Here is a 19,330-nt window from a genome sequence, read left to right as displayed (position 1 = left end):
GAGACCTCTCCGCCCTCCCGGTTCCGCAGTGCTTGTTGGCGCCCGGCTGTGCCGGGCGGAGGGGTGAGCGCTGCCGCCCCCGGGCCGGGCCGGGGTCTGCGCCCGGGACTCGGCGCCGCTCCTCTCCACGGGACGACCGAGGCCTCGGCGATGGAGCAGGGTGTCCGCTCCAACTTCCCCCGTGTTTTTCCTCTCGTACTTGAGCCACAGTTGCAAGTGATGTTTTGCGTTATGTAAACGCTTGCGAGTGCTGATGGGGGTCTTGGCTGTGGGCGATCTTATTCGTAAATGGTCAAAAGCTGGGCAGCTGTGGGTGGATATTTCTGAGGGTCTTGGTAACTGGTCTGACAGGCCAAATATTTAGCTGTTTCCTGGGCTACAATAACTGGACTTCAGCGGGGGGGAGGGGGCACACGTCCATTCCCTGTGTACGTGGGATGTGCCATAATTCTGAGCGGGTTTACATCTTCATGCTAAAAGCTCAATTATTGCTAGTTACGCCGGTTGTTTTGGGGCTGGAGACTGCCTTGTGGCTCCTCTGACTGTGCAGAGAGGCTACGTGTGCCTGTTGCTCCACGGACCCTTGTTGTGTTAAGCTGGGTGCAGGGGAGCTTTGCTGTAGAGCTGCATGCAGCAGTGGGCTGGATGCAGTGGTGATGGCTTGGGGTCGGTCGGGCTTTCCCCTCTGGTATAAAACCTCTTTGCCCCATGTGAGTTCAGTCCGGCTCATAGTAGTTTGTATAAAAAAAACTCCAACAGGTGAAAGGTTTGAATTACTGCATCACATGTATCGCCTTAAGCACCGTGCAGTCGTTCGCATGTGCCCGCTCAACTGCAGATGGATTGGGCTGTGGTGTTGCTGCTCACAAATCAGGAAGGGAAAATGTGGCTAATACAATCCAGATCCTTGCCTTATGAAGATTTAGTGACTCAAAGTCCTGCGTGGAGTAGCGTGCATGTGTGGTAGCTGTTTGTTTTATTTATTAATGAGGGCCAGTACCTGTGCGTGTGTTTTATTTCTTAAATGTGCACTTTGTTATTTGCCTTTGAGTTTCTTTTCCTGTGCTCGGAAATTTGCCTGGTATCCCAGGACTTCCAAACCTGTTGAGCCAAAAGACTTGCTGACTCAGAGCCCAGTCCAAAGGCCCACATCTGAATTGCTTTCCTCGCAGGGTTCAGCTGCGTGAGTGTGGGATGCGATGTGAAGCCAGTATCCATTTCTTTTCCTCAGTGGCTTCTCTGTGGCTAAGTTAATGGGCTACCAGGCACTGGATTTTTTGTTTGTTTACTTTCTGAGCCTCTACTTTAAGCCAATTTCCTTGCACAGCAAATATTCCAGGTTCTAAATGCTCAGTGGTTTTGCCGGTGTAAGGTCAGTGCCTGAAACAATAACAGTATTGCATGGCGTCGTGACTGTAGCAAAGCGTTGGTTGCCTGACAGTGGTTGTTCAGTGAGTGGAGAAAACTGTTGGTGTCAATAAGGCCAAAAATTCTGGTGTAAAAGGACACTTGACAAAACAAATGTGAAAGTTGACTGCTACGGAAACCAGCGACTTGAAACGGTGTGAATGCGTAGTGATCAGTGTGTGTAAACCAAAAAAGGAGTCATTGTGGAAATGAAAAACAGTTCCAGTGTTTTTCAAAACAAGCTGTTACAGGAGCGCTGTCAAGTAAGCTGTTTGCTGAGCTGATTATTTCTGATGTGTTCTTTAAGCCATCTTTTGTTTGTCAATAACAATTTTTTTCTTGATAAAATACCTTATTCCGCCCTGGGATTAAAGTGTCTGCTTAGATGAGTTTTTTCCCCATCTGCTTGTTTTGCAGCGTTGATGAAGCCTTGAAATAGGGAGTGATCTGGTTTCCTCTTACAGGGGTTCATAAATTAGGAAGTAAACAAACAGCAAGAGTAACTTTGGTTTGCCTTTGCAATCGTGGGGTGGAGCTTAACTGTGGGAAATAGTATATTTTTCTAAGATTTGCTAGTCCTGAACACCATCATTGGAGTGTGGAAGAGGCTCTAATGAAGAACACTGAAGGGGCGAGCGCTTGGTTGGTGTGTTTCTTCGGTGACCGTTGTTGGAGCTGCAGGTCTGGGTAAGAAGAGCTGGACGGAGGAGGCGTACTGGGACTGATAAACAGGGTGGAGGGTGGTGTAAACGACAGCGATGGTCTCGGTTATAAACGGGGGGTGTAATGCGATCTTACTCATTGCACCATCAATGCGCTCATATCACCTCAACGAATCCGTGTTGACGTGGGGTAGACTAGAAAGTGGAAGAATCAAGTTCAAGTGAAGAAATAATGTCAAGTCCTGGCAGCTCACAAGTGCCATGGCAACGTAGAGCGAGACTTGCAACCATGATGTCCTGCTGTTGTGTGGTGGGAGGTCTTGGTCTGATTTTATAGTAACTCTTCTTGTAAAGGCAATGCTGAATGAGCATTACAACGTGGCAGTGTGAGAAGATGGCCAGTCACCTGCAAGGGTGGCCGATTTTGGATGAAATGTGCAGGCAGGGTTCCAGCTCCTCCAGTACTCTATGTGTGTGCACCAGGGGAAAGGTAACAGTCCCGATGCCTGATGGAATACCAGCTGGTGTGGTCTAGAAGTCCATTCTGGAAGCAGACGCTCCTTTCAGCTGCTTCCTGTAAAATGAGCTGGTCTCTCCTGATAAATTGCTGAAATGGACAATATTGAGGTGAAACTTCTTTTTCAGTGGTATAAAGCAGGCTTAAAACAGGACCCAGGTACCTTGAGCCTTTGTCTTGTACCTGCCCTTCAATGAAGCAGTCAGAAGAGCAGGTGTAGCCTGTTCTGGTTGTTTTGTGGACTGTGCTGTTCCCCTGTGATGCTGTGCATGGTAATTCCTCAGTGCATAGTATACTCCTTAGGAGTATCTGATGTGTCAAGTTGCAGAGCGTACTGGGAGTCTTTGAGACATCATTACCCCATAAATATAAGATAGTTGTAGTTGTAGGATTATGTCTTAAAGACGAGAGGAATCTCAGGATCCTGTGGGAGGTGGGATGAGGGTAGTGGCTCTGTAGTAGCTGGTAGACGAGCTGCTCGCTCGCCCGTGGGTGAGCGTGAGGGAAGGCAGCTTCACCAAAGCAGCTTATGGAGACCAGAGGGGTTTAGAGGTAGAAAATGGTGTGCTGCTAGAAAGTTATGTAAACATAATGTTTCTGTCACAATGCTACCGTGGTATTAATCCGGTTTTGTAAAAATCTGCCTTACGGTACCTTCCGAATTAGTTTCTTCTGCTGCTGAGATAGCACCTTCACTAGTTTCTGTTGCTTCAGTAGCCTGGAGCCTTTTTTCTGCTTTTTTTTGTGTGATGGTACGGATGATGAGTTAAAAGCCATTGAGCAGTTTCATGTAGTGGCCTATGCTGGGTACAGACAGGTACTGTTTTACTGGGTGCTGTAATGGAGAAGACTTGAAAAGCTAGCGGGCAGTATCTCTGCGCTGTTAAGCCCGACCCTATCTGTGTCCATAGCTATTCAAAATGATTCCTGTGCTCTTCCGCTGTGCATCTCCCAGAGGCTGCTGTGGGAGGCAGGATGCCAAACAGCACGAGCTTTGATCTGGCTCAATATTCCTTTCTGATTTCTGTTCCCAATGGGCACTACAAAAGCACTACAGCAATTCTTGCCTGGTTCTCTGTTTTGGCACAGACGGATGGTGGCTGGGTATGGAGGCAGAACCCTCCTTCCAGGGTGCTGCAACTGCTCATTAGATTGGCGGAGGGAACTACAGGAAGCGTGGTGTTCTTGCTTGTTCTGTACCTGTTGAGAAAGTACATTTCCAAGTCTTCAGAGCAGTTGTGTTCTATGGGACCAAACTCCTTTGGGGAAAAAAATTAAGATAAAATGAAAACTACAGGAACTGTAATTCAAATGAGGAAAGCTGCAAAATTCAGCTGTGGATTCTGAACTCAGAAGAGTTCCATTTTCATAGTTGTGGTTTTGGTTAAGCCTATCAAAACTTAGATCAGAACTTATTTTTCCTTCCTAACAGTATTATATGGAGAGTAAAATGTCACTTCAGATCTGAGCAAGTTAACCCTCTTCAGAGGAAAATGTGTTAAAAAGTGCATGGAAGCATGCGTTATTTTGCTGATTTACGGCTTGTGGCAATGTAGCTGCATCCTCGCGTGCCAGAATGCCAATGAGAGGAGTGTTGCAGAAAGCTGAGCGTTCGTATCTCACTGATCGTTCGGCTGAACAGGTTATCAAAGGATGGTGAATAGCTCTGAGAAAACTGAATGTCAGATGAAGCAAATTTCTGGGTTAGGGTGTTAGATAATGTTTCTGCTTTTGGAGTAATCTGATACTAAGCTATAAGGAAGGAGGCTTGGGTACTGGATCCAAATGTCATGATGTACACAAACAGTTCATTCTCTCCTCATCCCTGCCGCGTGCATGATGTCTGCAGGCAGAAGATGGTAATTTCTGTGCGTATGCATTAAGAAATTTCTGAACACAGTAGGACAAAAAATGAGTACTGCCAAAAGGCTGTAGCTTTTTTTGTTTTTAATTTATGGGAATTGTTTAGTAGCAGCTTAATATGAAACTTTTAGAAACATTTCTTTTGTGCCTTGGCCCATCCTATCCACTTCTTCAGAAGTTCAGAAATCTGCCAAGAAGTTCTGAAGAAAAAAGTTTTGATTGCAGTCCAGGTATGTCCTGTCTGCATCCCACTCCGAGAAGAGATGCATGGACACAAGGGCGGATACATACCTGAGTAGGCTGATGATGCTTGATCTAAAGGGTTAATTGAAAACTTATGATTAAAATAACTCTGCAATCCTTGGCCAGTCGTCTGTCTGTAAGGGTTAAGTAGATACAGTTGCTAATGCTCTTTATGATGTAAGGTGGTACAGTATTTTGAACTTTGCTTCAGACGAATGACTCATGCTTGCATTCTAGAAAGTTACTGTTGGGGGGCCAACAGGTACAAGTCAACCTGGGAACTGGAGCCTTCATCTGTAAAGGAGCCCAGCCCATCAGGTTTTTTTAGATCAGCAGGGCTCAAAGTAGGTCCCCTGGCCACCAGTGGTTCTCCACACGTGCTAATCATGTGCTGGTAGTGGCTCCTCCTCTTCGGCTGCTTGTCCCAGGCACTTAGGTTTTAGTCTGCAGACCTGGATGCCTGCTGAGGTGTCTAGGAGGGAAGAGCAGCGAGCTTACCCTTGTAAGGGTTGCTGCATCTGGAAGACGAGAGAAGACTTACAAGACTTCAATAAGGGAGACTTGCTAGTGGAAGAAAAGCATTAACTGTATTGCCGGTGGGGACCCAAGGCTACCAGGAGACATCCAGCAAAGCCCAGTCGTGGAAAACGACACCGGTGCCACCATGGAGGCCAGAGAACCCCCACCAAGGTGCAGTATTGGTGAAGGGAGAAATGGGAGGTGTAGGACATGGGAAGGGTGAAAGGGTTGGGCAAGTAGGGTCAGAGGGAGACGAGCACAGGCAGGCAGATGAAGGCTAGTGAGACGGACAGACAGAAGGAAAATACTTTGGTAAATTTAGGGAGTATTGCATTTGCTAAAGAGTGTGTATCTTGTGAGGGAGGAAGCTTGGAGGCTTGATATAAGGAACGGGGCTGTAGGAGACAGCCCATTCTGTGGTGAAGCCTCAGGAGATATATGGCCATGCAAAATGAAATTGGGACTGTTCTGTACCCTCTTCTTCCCTGGCCATTTTTCTTCCTTGGCCAAACTCCAGTTGGTGTTATAAACCAAGCTTGCTCTCTTTCCCCATGACATTGGTTGCCCTGGTTCTTTTGCCGTGTTCCAACTCTCTCCTTCTAATAGAAATATGCTGGAAAACATTGTGTGCTTGTAGGGGCCTCATCCAGAGGCTGACGTCTAAGCTGCCTTCTCCCATCAGGGTTAGAGCCAGTAAGTACAAACTTCAGTAAGTATCAGCTTCAGTAAGTCCTTCTTACTTTCAATGGGATTAAAGGGATGCTGTCAGGTCATGCTTGGTTTGAAACAAAAAATGATTTTTTGCCCCTGACAGTGTATCTCTAATAGATTTTCTTTTTTCAGCTTTCTGCAGATGCCTGTCAATAGGATCCGTCAGTCATGTTTCTTAGATTAGTGTGATGGCTGCTGTATAAGATACCGATGTCAAAGTGTAACTTCTGCCCAGCACGTTGTTATGAGTGTGTTACTTTCGACCTGAATTTTCTGTAACTAGCTTGTGTGGTTGCACTAGGCAAATTAAAAAAAGAGCAGACGCTCAGAGAAAAGGATGTCGTGCATGCTTGCTTTCCTGTATTGAGGATTTATTGAGGTTTAAGTTAACAAAATAAGTTACTTTATCTGTTTCTCCCTTTTCTCAAACTGACTTTTGCACCTATGAAGTAGTAGCTTCTGAATAACTTCGTCATTGATATGGTAAAAAAAAAAATACAAAATTTATTCATCTGTGGAGTGGCAGATAGTATGAATAGAACATAATTAACTTGGCCAGCGTCTTGCTGTATGAATTTACACACCTCTTCCAACTTCCTTCAAGAAAAGGGGAAAATGTATGCTTGATTAGATGTGCAGTGAGACTGATTTTCCCCCTGGGAGAAGAGAGGCGGTATGGACTGGTGGATGGGGATTCAGGAGACCTGGATTCAGATCTGGGCTCTGACCCCCTGCGTGTCCTTGAGAAAGTCATAGCGCTGTGCTGCTCCCTCCTTCCCCTGTTCCACGCCCTCCATCTTGCCTGTTCAGACTGCAAACTATAGAAAAATCTGCTGCGTTATAAGCGTTAGGAGGAAAAATACTTTCTCTGAGAAAGTGCATTTCTCCTCTTTAATCTAACGGTTCATCAAATGACAATTTGTTGGCAGATAGCAGGCTCCTGGACATGAAAGGTTGCAGTTAAATGGAAAACAAGATCATGTGGTAGATAAACGTACCATGCTGATATTTTTTTTTAATGTGTAATCTCTAAAATGTAACTAGATGTGCATAAAATTAGCAGTGCTGAACCCTCTCAAAACCTAACGCGATTCCTGAGCTGCCTCCCACTGCAAGCTTGCGAGGGCGAGGATCCCGACGTTCGAGATGGTGTGGCTACGGGTCCCCTGTGCTGTTGTCGTTTTCCGCGTGCTACGAACAGCGTTGGTGGTTGAGAAACTGCGGGATTTCGCTCTGCTGTTGACTTGGTGCTCAGCTGAGGAGCGAGCGAACTTCCCTGAGATGGCCCGCTCTGTGCATGGCACTTATCCCAGCTGCCTGCGCTCTGCTGCCCAAAATCCTTTGTATTTGTCTTTCCCTGGTGTGTGCAAAGAGCTCCTTTTAGATTTACTAAGTCAGAAGCTTTGCAAATGACAGTGCTTCATCCTGCAGCCCCAGAAGAGTGATTATTCATTAGATGATCTTTTAAATAGAGCACTTCCTCCTTGCTTTGGCTGTTTTAATGGGCTTCTTGCGAAGCTTTCTCACAGCCCTCAGGGAGGAAACCTTTTTTTATTGAAATAAGAATGGGAAACATCAGGTTTTGGTTTCAGTTTTTGAAAAGTTAGCTGCACCTGTAAAAATAGATACAGAATGCTGGGTGGTGTTATCCAAAAAACCATGGAAGTCATTAGAGAAATGTTAGTTAGGAGAAACATTGGATCAAGCCTGTAGGGCCAAATTTTCGGCCAAGAAATCTTGTAAAGTTCGAATTTACCAAATTATTTAAGCACTGGACTTTCACTTCCATCTAGGGAGTCAGGATTTGGGTGCATTTAAAAAAATGTTAGCTTGCTTGGCCTAATTTACAAATATTAAGGACCCAATTCCATTTGATTCAAACACACTGACTTACCTGGTCTTGTGGGTTCTCAGTTGATCAAGTCTTGATGTAATGTTACCAATATCTATTAATTTATGGATGATTCTTCACATGCATGGCAATAGCTTATGCCATTAAGCAGTCCTTTATGTTTGCTTTTTTGTTGTCTCTCTACTCTTAGACTGTGATCTTTTTTCTGTTAAAAACTGAAGCAAAGTTAAACTTTCACTGTGGAGTTTCCTGTCTGCAGGAATGAAGTTGAAGCAGTTAAGTATGGTTTGAGATTCTGTTCTTACCTAAACAGCCTAAATAGTGAAAAAGACTTTGATAAAGTGCTGCTGCATTTTCTGTAATGGTACATGTAAAATTGCCAGTCTCTATTTAATTGAGCACTAAACCACAGTGAAAATATGATAATAGAGAACTGAGTACATCATGGAACTGCAAAGCACAGCAAGGAGCTTTTTTGCTCAAAACAAACATCATTAGAACCATCTTAAAAAGATTAAGTAATTTGTATCCCACTTGCTGGAAATCAAACCGTCGGCAATAAGACGTATTTGGTCTCGTTTATTTTACAAATAGGATTTGCAGTCATAGGTTAAAGAATAAAAATCCCACACAAAGCAGACACATGAGACATGGTATCAGCAAAGTAGCTTCAGATTCTTTGAAAAGCCTTTCAGCATTAAATTGCTTGAGATGAGGAATAGCATACTGCAGAAATCCTGTTACAAACAGTCCCTGTAAGGAGGGACTTCAAAAGGGGGCCTTGACTCTGCTGTTCAAGGAGAGCAAACTTTCAGCATTGCTCTGAAGCCTGTTTTTTCTAACTTAGCATCAAGATCTAGATGAGTGATGGGAGAAATTAGAGTGAAATGTTTACAAAGCAGTTGCATTTCCTATTCTGAGATCTTCAAAAAGCAGCTGTCTCATTAAGGTATTTGATATTTAACAGTCAGTTTGATTTCTAAGTGTTTTCACTGTTAATTCTGCTTTAACTGCCATTATGAAATGTGTTTTCATGAGAAAATGGATTGAAGTGTCTCAGAGTTGAATTTCAGTGACTATATCAAACTTACACGGGCTTATTCAAGGCCATCAGGCTAAGCATATGATCTACTTGTGCCCTAAAATATAACTGAGTCCTTTCAATCTTCCTGAAAGCCAGCGGAAACAGTTATGAGGGAGGGTCTGCAGAACTTTTGATTTGGAGCAGAATGATAGTGCCGGTGGTAAAGGGCTTTGTACAAACCCTGTCAAAGTGCTTAGTTTGCGTTTCAAGATTGGTTCTTTTCATTGGCTTTTGCTATATGAAATGCAGCTTGTTTTGAGGGTATGCACAAGATAATCTATAAGTAAGAAAATAATAAAAAAAGGAACCCCATAATCATGGCACTTTCTGTTCAGTCAGAAGACCAAACTCGCGGTCTTGTGATACAGATTTGTGTTCACCAAAGCAGTACAGAGCAGTAGGGGGAAGGCAAGTTGGAAAACTCTTGAGGTGAATAGAAAGTTTTCCTGGGTTTAATTCACTGCCTGGATTTAGCTAATGCATTTTCAGATCCGGTCAGAGCGCAAAGCTATGGACTAGCAAAATTACTTGTAAAGCAGTACCTTGAAATTCACATGAAATTCAGTTTTCTATATTTATTTTTTGGGGGGTAGCTTCTTAAACAGAGACTTAATTTTATTTTCCTGTGCAGATAAACTGTATATAAAACATATTTAAAGACACACTAACTTTTATATAGATAATATACATGAGGAAGTCAGCACCATCATAATTTTAAAAATTCAAGCTGTCAAGGCTTAAAAAATACTGTAGAATGTGTTCATCTTTCAGATATTTTTTGTTGTCTATGGGTAGATAATAGTCTGCTTCTCAATGTACAGTCCACTTTTAGTTCACATTTCATTTCTTGTCTTAAAAATTAAGTCTGTCTTTCTGTCAAAATTAGTCTTCAGCTTAGTGGGAAAAGAACATTATTTTAAAAACTTGTGTTGCTGCTGTCGACATTGCTGCCACCTGAGTTAAGCATTGTAATACTTGTTTGGAGAAACCTGATTCACTTCTGCTAGATTTCTATGCTAGTATTGCTACGCTGCTATCGTTTCCTTATCAGAATACTTCTTTATCTTTGATTTTTCAAGTAAGTTTACCTAGAAGGACTCTTGTTTTCCCCCAGTGTTTAAGTGGAAGAGGACGACAATGCTCCATGGCCAGCAGACTGCCATGTTATGGCTGGAACGTGATGGGTTTCTTGCAGGACTCCTCTCTCTTGCGAGGATGTGAGAAAGCCATTAAAACAGGGATTGTGCATAGCAATAACTGCAAACGTTCTCTTAAGGCCGTCCCCTCCTCTAGTATTAATTGATTGCTCTTGGCATTGGCATATCTAAAATAAATAAATTGCAGAGTAATGGTTGTATTTGTCTACTGAGCATGATTGCTTTTTGAGCAGCGTGATTGTGCTTTTAGCTGTAAGAGCCAGGTACTGAGAGTGTGTGTGAGAATCCTCCTGCCCTGCGATTCCAGGGGGCTTCTGGTGGTCATCTCATGTCTTCGGCCAGCGCGATGCGGGAAGGGAAGCATCCCCTCCCCGGCCAAGAGGACACACACGGATCCTTCGGCTGACGTGTCCAGGAGGAAGCCTGTTCTCTTAAGTCCCTGTGGTCCGCCTGTGCTGTGAACTTGGGATAAATGTGCCAAGGCTGACAGATTTTTAGTGCCTCAACTTTTGGGTTGTCCAGCTGAAGATTCCCATAGAGGTCTGATTTCGGGGGGATTAGCGTGGTCAGCTGATGTTGACAGTCAGAGCTGTTTTTAAAAGGTTTTCAGACTGGGTACCTGGAAACTTTGCTCTTGAAAACCTTCCAGTTCTACTTTTTGTCTCAGATATCCCAGTTGTCCCTTTCATCAAAGGTGGCAAATACTCAATTAGTGGTAGCTGATCATTCAGTGTTTAATGCAAATAATTGATCAATTAGTGGAGTAATTTTGTTAGGTGTCACGAGATCCTTGTGAGGAGACTATGAAAGCAGCTTTGAATTAAGCTAAATCACTTTAGAAATTATTCTCTTTACTTGCAAATCTTGTGTGTAAGGAGGCCTGTTGGGTCATTTAGTCCCTCACTCCATCTGCCAGTTCAGCATGTTCCTGAGCACTGGCCAACCTCAGAAACAGCATGTTTAAAGATAAATGTCAAATGGACTGACTTTTGGTGTTCAGTTATTAAAGAACGTAATAGATGTAGACAGTGTTCATCATACCAGTTTTGACTGTGGGTGAGCCTTAGGAGAAATAGGTATTTTACAAAGAGGCTCACCCTACTTGGAATTGGCAGCATGCTTCATGAGAGTGGTGGGGGCACGCTCCATCCAAGTATCTCCTGTTGCGTTGGAGAACATCACGCTGATTGGCATTAAAACAGTATTCAAAAAGAATACAAGAAAAGGGTGAGTGAGGACTGAAGTGCTCAATACTGCATGCTTAAGAAAAGCCTTAAAAAAATAAGGTTATTGTAGCCAGATCAACCCTTTGTAAGTCTTAACTCCAGCAAAGCTGGTGACCAGCAGGAAGCGTGAGGAGCACGGCTCTCCTGCTCGGCAATAGGAGAGGCTGGGGTTGAGCGGTGCCGTAGGCAGCTTGCACCCTGAAGTGCGCAGAAGCAGAACTTGACTCTGTAGTGATGGCTTTGCAAGCTCGCCCAGAAAAATTTAAAAAGGATCTGGTGAACAGACTGGCCATGAAATTCAATCATGCCGTGTACCTGAACTACTTCCAGACTTAAAACTACTTTTCTGTTATCCATAACCATATAATGGCTATAGGTAAAGTTGCTGAACATTTTATTAATGGAAATGTCAATAAATTGCAAAAGGGCTTATGTTAGGGGTTTACACTATTATGGTATGTCAGGGTTACAGTATGATGGTATATGACATGGTATGTCGGGATCTTCCTCAGTAAAGAAAATTGAGGCTATATTCTGGAAAGTAATGCAGAGATTTGATTGTCCATCCTTGGGCCTGGTTTTGGTCAGTGGTCTGAGACAATTTTTTTGCCAAGAAAAAATCCGCTTCTCTAATGGAAGTCAATAATTTTGACCTTCCCATTCTCTTGGGAACAGCTGTGGTGAACATCTGCCTCTTCCAAAGGAAAAATTATGTAGTCCAGTAAAGTAATCCCCCTCACACCCGTAATGGGATACCTTAAATGCCGTTGTAAAAAGGGGTCATTTAGAAGTATCTACATTTCTTGTTGACTTAGATACCTTTTGCTTTGGGCTGTATTAATTTAGGGCTGAGCTTAATTTTGAGGGCTTAAAAGTTTTTTAGTATGAAGTTCGTAGTTAACATCCAAGTCAGGAAATGAGGAAAGCTGTATGTCTAGTGATGCTAACTCAGTCACTCAGCATAGTTCTGTACATTTTGTGGCATATATCTTAAAATAGGTAGTGATGTTTTTCTGTCCACTTATCAAGAGAGAATGGGAACGGACTGTGTAACATACGCAGTGGCTGAAGGACTTGGCGCTAAACAAGCAACCTGGAGCCAAACAGTTTGCTTCTGTATGCACACAGATTTGATTTCAGAGGAGCTGAGACTTCTTTACCCTGCATATGAGCTCGGCCCGTCATCTTCTGTTTTCCCTGAATTTGTTTTTAATTGTACAAATGACACAGGGATTTACAGGCATGAGAATGTCTATAATGTGCTTTGACTTAATGACAGTTGTTATTATTACCACCACCAATACTTTGGGGGTGAGGCAGTGAGGAGGGAGGGATAGCTGTTTGCAGCTTTTCAGGAGAAAAGCGTAGCTTCAGGTTTTTGCTTGCACTTTCATACCTGCGGTGTGTTATCAACATCAACTTTTAAATCTCCATGAATCTGTCCTTGTTGAGTTCCAGCCTTGCTTAATAAACTTGATCCTTACACTTTTGGTAAACAAGATAACGTTCAGTGAAAGGGAATATTTATCCCCTGTACAATGTCAGGGCTGTGCTCTATAAGCAGCCTAGTTTCCTGCTGCTTCGTTCTCCTGGCGGTAGACCATTTAAAACTGATTTGGGTGTGATGTCAGAGAGGGTTAAAGTGTGTTCAATTATTTTCCCTTAAATCCGGGAGTCTGGTCCTGGGCAGTGTTCATTGGCAGGGCTGCCTTGCAGAGCAAGTCACCAGCCTGCGAGAAGGAGCAGCTTGGAAGAGCTATATTGCTGCCTGCTGTTTGAAACCTCAAGCATAGAAAGCTATTTCAGTGTTTTGAACTCAGGCATCAAAAAGCATGGCTTAGGAGGATCTCCAAGAAACCAGTAAATGGCCTTGGAAAAAAGATGTCTTTGAAAATCTATTCAGTTGGGCTTCTTTTTATCCGGGCTCATGTTGTTTGTCTCTTTCTTTGTTGCTGTGACAGATAGAAACTTGCTTTTCTATATTTATTTAAATGGCAGGTAGGTCCTGTATCATTTGGTCCAGGATTTGGGGCTTTAAAGAAGATAAGGATAGTTCTTAATACTGTGGAAGTTGACAACACTAAGTGGCTGTCTCCTCAGTGTTACATTTAGGCAATCTTTTTTTAAAACAGGATTGAAGTATTCCTGATGTCACAGGGATTTGGCTTCCTAATACATACATAGTTTAAAGTATTTGACTCTGAAAAATCTTAATCTTTACATTTTTACATGCAAAATCTTTTGTCAGGCATATTCAGTGGGTCTTCACCTAATGCTGTCTTTGGGACTGCAGCTATAAGCAGGTGGCTACCCCAGTGTTGGTCATGTCAATATTTTACATTACAATTCTCACGAGCACCACTCCGGCACGCCAGAGGACCTTTAAAATATGCTCAAACCTACCTTTGATTCTGACAAAGAATCTGGCGAAGAAATGTGTTGTGATTTAGATGATACAAATAATATGTCTTAAACTGAGGCAGCCCACTCTTCTTCCCCCTTTCCCTCTCGCAGACGGGATGAAACGGGTTGCTACGCCTGGACTGAAATGGCTGTGAGCATCTCTTGGGATGAATACAGCTACCCATAAAACAGTGCCACACCGAAGGGGATGCCAATAGCTGCTTGTTTTTCCCTAGTTTATTTTTCTAAGCAAGCATTTTGACATGCTGTGTTTTCTTTGGTACCTGAAATTCCAGTGCAAGAACTTGATCAGTTTTTCAAACAAATGAACAAACAAAAGTGAAGGATCCTGTTGTTGTAACCTCCAGCAGCTTATACCAAGAAATTCTGCCTGATGAATAGTAACGTTGTGCTTTATTCTTCTAGGGGCGGTAAGCCAGAGATGACTGACAAGATGTCGAGCTTCCTTCATATTGGAGATATTTGTTCTCTCTATGCAGAGGGCTCAACAAATGGATTTATTAGCACTTTGGGGTAAGAACAGCTGTTCTCATGTCCTAAAAACATCTGTGAGAAGGACTAGTGGAACTCAGCTAGCTATCGTGAGCCTGACTCCCAGGAAATACTGGGTAAAGCAAGGTAGCTTTATGTACAGGTTTGGCCCTAAATTTAAAAATGGCCTAAAGCTAATATGGCAAGCTAGATGTCGGGAGGATGGAGAGCGTATTGATGGCTATGGTGTGGTTTTGATGTCCTTGGTGGGGAGGAAGAAGCTTGTCAAGTTAAGGTGTGGGTAGAGGGAGTGGATGCAAGCAAATGATTTTCATGTTGTTGTCTGTCCCGTGTCCATCCGTGTGTCCCGTCCTGTCCCTCCCTGCCCCCCCCAGTCAGGAATGAATAGGCCCCAGTGCAATCTGCTGATTGGAATAAAGAATGTAGCATAGGCAATGTAAGTAGTTTAAAAAATACATATATAAAAAAAAGAAGCCCTGAGCCAAACAGTTTCTATACCACTAACTTACCACTATGACTAGTTTTGCCTTACAGTATTTGAGGTTTCTCATACAAACAAAATTGTTCTTCTCCAGTCAAAGGAGAACATGTTTGGAATCTTCAGCTTTGCCAATGGCCAGCACCCCGGAGCTGCGGTGGGAGCCGTGCCTTGCCGGCTCCTGCCCCCGGCGTGCTTCTTCACAGAGCTCCTTTGCGCTTTCTTCTGCAAATCATCAGAGTAGGTGCTCTGTAGGAGAGTGCCTCTTAAGCAGTAAGAAGTGTATGCTACTTCATTAAACAAAAAGTAGCCGTTCACACAGGAGAAGGAAGAGTTTGCAGAGAAGAGCCGTGGAATCGAAACACAGCTCTGACGAGTGACAGGCTATGTTTTATTCTGCTCAACTGCTGCTGAGGAGAAATCTCTCCAAACATCAGAAGCTGGCAGAGGAGCTGTGTACTGATTTGGAAGACCTTGCAGGGGGCTGGATGAGAAGCTCAAAGAGCACATCTGCCACCTTGTTTCAAAGCAGTGAGAAATTAGAGGGAGGGAAATAGCATGCATGACACATTGCTGTGGTACTTCAATACTGAATGAGTAGCGAAGAAGCAACCAGGAAGCTTGATGATATGGTGAGTGGGCACGCACACAACATGCTCTTTCTCATTTCCAGTAGCCGTAAGGGCCTCAGGGTGGGTACAGTGACAGCAAATTTTTTGATGCCTACTGTCCAGATGCATCTGATAAATGGAGCTCCCAAGCAGGGTACAAAGACAGCATCCTGGTAAGTCTCTCGGCAGGCAACGATGGGCTGGAATCTCATCTGAGTGACTCCAAACTAACTTGTAGGTTTAGTCCTCTAGCTATTAGGATTCTGGAAAATAAGGGGGCAGAGAAGGAAGCAGACACTGAAGATGCACCATGATCTATTATAGGAAAGAGAAGAAAATATGGGATGCTGCCAGAAGGGAAAGAAGGTATGATAAAAGCAAGGGATGTAGTAAGTAGGGTTGATTGAATAGTATTTGGCGAATGTATTTGACAAATTTCCCAGGTACTCGTCAAATATGACATGCACACTCTGCAGTATTCGATCAGCTGTGTAACTGGCCAAATACTATCTGCTGAAAACTGGCAAAATGAATTAAGCGATACTATACATTTGGCTATTTTTTTTCTTCCTAGTATTGAAGCAAGTTTGGCAGTAAATAATTCCAGAACAAGTAGAAAGTTGTTATGTTATGTTTAATCCCATACAGTGCATGATGAACATAATGCAGTGGCTGTGGCTTTTGATGGCATTGCTGAGCAGATATTTTTCACCATGGGTAGTCCTTTTAGACATTACAGGCCCTAAGCACATGTATTTTCTAGGCTTGATGAGATGTTCTCATGGCAGGTCTAAAGATCCCTTAGTGTTACAAGCATCCTCTTTGATTTGATTAGTACTGTTTTAAGGTAACTACATTATATAATGGCTACACATCTTCTGAGCCTAATTTAAGCCAGAAATCCCAATTGCTATGTGAAACATGAAATGCATTATCATCTTAATAAGCCTTCATAATCAAATTAGTTTTGTCCCATATTTAATTTAGTCTTTGTCCTGGAGAAAATTAAAGAAGCAAAGGAAAGATTCAGTGTAATTGTACTCTATACCATGTGGAGTTTTGACAGTCTTGTGTAATGACTTGTTCATGTGGTTAATGAAGGTTGAGAAACAGATACCACTATACATTCTAATGTCGTTCTAAATCTTTGAAGAGTGTTCCTATTTAATATTCCTATGACATGACTGTTGCTTAGTCAGGACTTTACTCTTGCTGTTTCCCAAACTCAGTGCTATCGTCATTATGATTACCGGTGTACAATATATCCTCTTGTGTTTTTCACCCTGTAAAATTTTTTTCTTAGTAGTTTGGGAAGTTCCTCTTTACTTTCAATTTAATCTCAGGATGAGAGGGATATATTGCACTGAGATTATTTCTGTGTGGGATGATCAGAGTAACCCATTTGACTTGATATTTTTTTGGCCCTTTGTTCACTAGAAGCAGGTGTTTCAGTCAGCTCAAATATTAATACTACCATTCTTGTGGAGCACATATATGTATATATAATACTGAATAGGGAGAAAATCCATGGGGAAAAAGCAATTTACTCTGAATGTTTGCATATGCAAATTTTAGATGCATAGAACTGTTGAGTCCACTTAGTCTCTCTGATCTCTTAATTTTTATGCACTTCATTATTTTCCATAATTGTTGTCTCAAGATGCTCCCTGCATGTAACCAGCCTCTGCAAGGAACAACTCTCATATTCTAGGTCTCAATCTTTCTCAAGTTGATTCTGCATGAGAATGGACCTCTCAAACCTTTAAGACCTTGGAGTTTTACTTTCTACTTCTGTGTAGAAAGCCTCTTTGACAGATTGGTTTTAAGGGGCCAAATTGAGTCATTCAGGATCAAATCAGAAACTACAAAGTATTTGGTTACAGTTGCATTTTCACAATTTGGAAATAGTGTTTGGTAAAAGTGCAATTCCATGTTGATCCAAAGCATGCTAAGGGCAGAGCAGCGGTGACAGGGGCAGCTTAACTATTTTCTTTATTCTGTGGGGTTTGAATTGATCCTGTGGGCTTTTTGCCGATGTGTATTCACAGGAAGCTCTGTCCTGGCATTCCCTATTGGGATCTCTTGGGTTCACCTGTCCAGTTCACCTCCTTCCTGGTAGAACAGAAGGAGGTTAGTTTGATCCTTTGACTTACCTTGTGTGTGACTGGTGAGCAGGAGGGTATATTTATGCCTTCCTTTCTCTTGGGAGTCAATTTTTACTGTGGCAGTTATTGTTTCTGCCTTTTCTTAATACTTGAGGGGTCATAGGGTCAGTGTCCAGTTTGCATAGTCATCGTATTTTCCTGTTCTCTACCCTTCATATATACACATTTGCAACGTTCTTCAAATCTGTCCAAGAGGCAATAATTGTTCTAAGGCTGTCTCTCACCTAACTAGAATATGGGCTGTTCTGTCTGCACCTCAAGGAGGGGACATAAAGATGATGCAGTATACAGGAGCAATGACTTATTTATTGTCCCACCTATCCAGGAGCATAGCTCTGGGCAACAGTAAAAATTAGCTGCATGCTTCTTCGAAAGATTTGGCATAAGTTGGCATTTGGGGAATGTCTTCTGCTGAAGTGGCCACTCAGATAAAATATTGCAAACGAACGACTTTGGTTTTGCTAACAAGGATGTAAGCAATTGCAAGGGAATAGGATCTCACTTTACTTCTCGTTTCTTTGCAGCCTTGTGGATGATCGGTGTGTTGTACAACCAGAAGCAGGTGATCTTAACAACCCACCCAAAAAATTCAGAGGTAAGGTTATTAAACAGCTTATGACCCTTCTGGTTAGAAGTCGTCTTTCATTTTGTGCAATCATGTGTAACTATTTTTGACCTCCATGCTTTCTATAGAGTATTTTAGTGTCATCTTCTTCCACAAAGGGCAACTCACGAGGGAAAAAAAAAACAACATGTAAGTGTGAATGTCTGTGTGAAGTGAGTTGTGGGACTTAAAAAGAATGCTTTGTGAGGGGGTGGAGATGGGGTTGTCAATTGAGGTTGGCTTTCAGATCTGTCCAAACTTACAGGGTCCCTGTAAGTTTAATTTCTTTGTCTCTGTACTATCGTACATGCCATTTAGTTAGCCAGTACCAAACCTATCTCAGAGAAGAGGAAAATGAAAAGGAGCAAATGTTTGTAACAACTATTGTTGTTTGACCTCATTTGATATTAACTACGTTTGACTTTGCTTTCATTCTGCCAGGAAACTTATGCTTAGTGATAAGAAATTAATGCCTACTTCTTTGCACGGTTTGGCTAGGGCTGATTTGTTTAAGAAAAATCTCAAACAGGAAGAGAAGCACTAACTGGGATTTTGTTTGGAAAAACCTTCTTGAATTCTTTTTTTTTTTTCTTCACCCCTTGGTTGCATCTTTTACCCAAAGGATTGCTCAGCCAAATACTCTAAAAATTTCATCTACCTTTTATTGCTGTTCTCAGATGTAGCAGCAACTGTTTGTCTTGTTTCTTTGTTGGATGAATCTTGTTTCCTTGGTTATGCTTTGCCTTTATCAGGGGCTCAGAATTACCATAATTCTATTCAGGTTTGGCCAGAACTGCAGGTGATTGGCCTTGAAAATCATATACCTTCTGTATTGCTAGTTTTGTTTGCTGTTGTTTGGGGGGTTTTTGTTTTTTCATGCCATGGCATGAAGATGTCTCATATAATGAAACTCTCTTTTTAGAATATTGCTGAAGTCTGTGAGTTCTTGTTGGTTTTTCTCCCTTTTTACTGGAAAACTAAATAGCTGATGATTCAAATACTGAAGAGGCAACCTGGGGAAGTTTTAGCATTCAATGTTAAGCTCTCCCGAAAAAGAACAATGGTGTTACGTGAACTAGAGCCCTGACTCTAGGCATTTCTTGACGTTAAAATCACATGAAAGAATAAAGCCAGATTTGACTGAGACTGCTGGGTGTAGAAGGAGGTGGGGGGAGAGAGAGAAAAGAATGAGAAAAAGGCAATTCTTGCTAGCACAGTTTAGGAACTGCAAGTACAGAGACACATTTGTCTGACATAAAACATTGTGGTTAGACATTGTAAATGTTCTCATATTACGTATAATTTATACATGGAG

The 19,330-nt window shown here is 42.5% G+C and overlaps 1 protein-coding gene across 1 annotated transcript in view; it reads left to right on the top strand.

Annotated features, from left to right (window-relative positions):
- ITPR1 (inositol 1,4,5-trisphosphate receptor type 1) overlaps nucleotides 1-19,330 on the top strand; it is a 180,282-nt gene that overhangs the window by 282 nt on the left and 160,670 nt on the right. Inside the window, exons 2-3 of the mRNA XM_050904988.1 lie at nucleotides 14,071-14,178; nucleotides 17,936-18,006. Of these exons, the coding sequence (XP_050760945.1) occupies nucleotides 14,087-14,178; nucleotides 17,936-18,006 (163 nt within the window). The 5' untranslated portion in view covers nucleotides 14,071-14,086. The remainder of the gene's footprint in view (nucleotides 1-14,070; nucleotides 14,179-17,935; nucleotides 18,007-19,330) is intronic.

The sequence above is a fragment of the Gymnogyps californianus genome, chromosome 13 (genome assembly GCF_018139145.2).
Source record: "Gymnogyps californianus isolate 813 chromosome 13, ASM1813914v2, whole genome shotgun sequence".
Taxonomy (NCBI): domain Eukaryota; kingdom Metazoa; phylum Chordata; class Aves; order Accipitriformes; family Cathartidae; genus Gymnogyps; species Gymnogyps californianus.
Note: the sequence above shows the minus strand (reverse complement) of the source record. Positions and strands in the feature narration are given on the sequence as shown.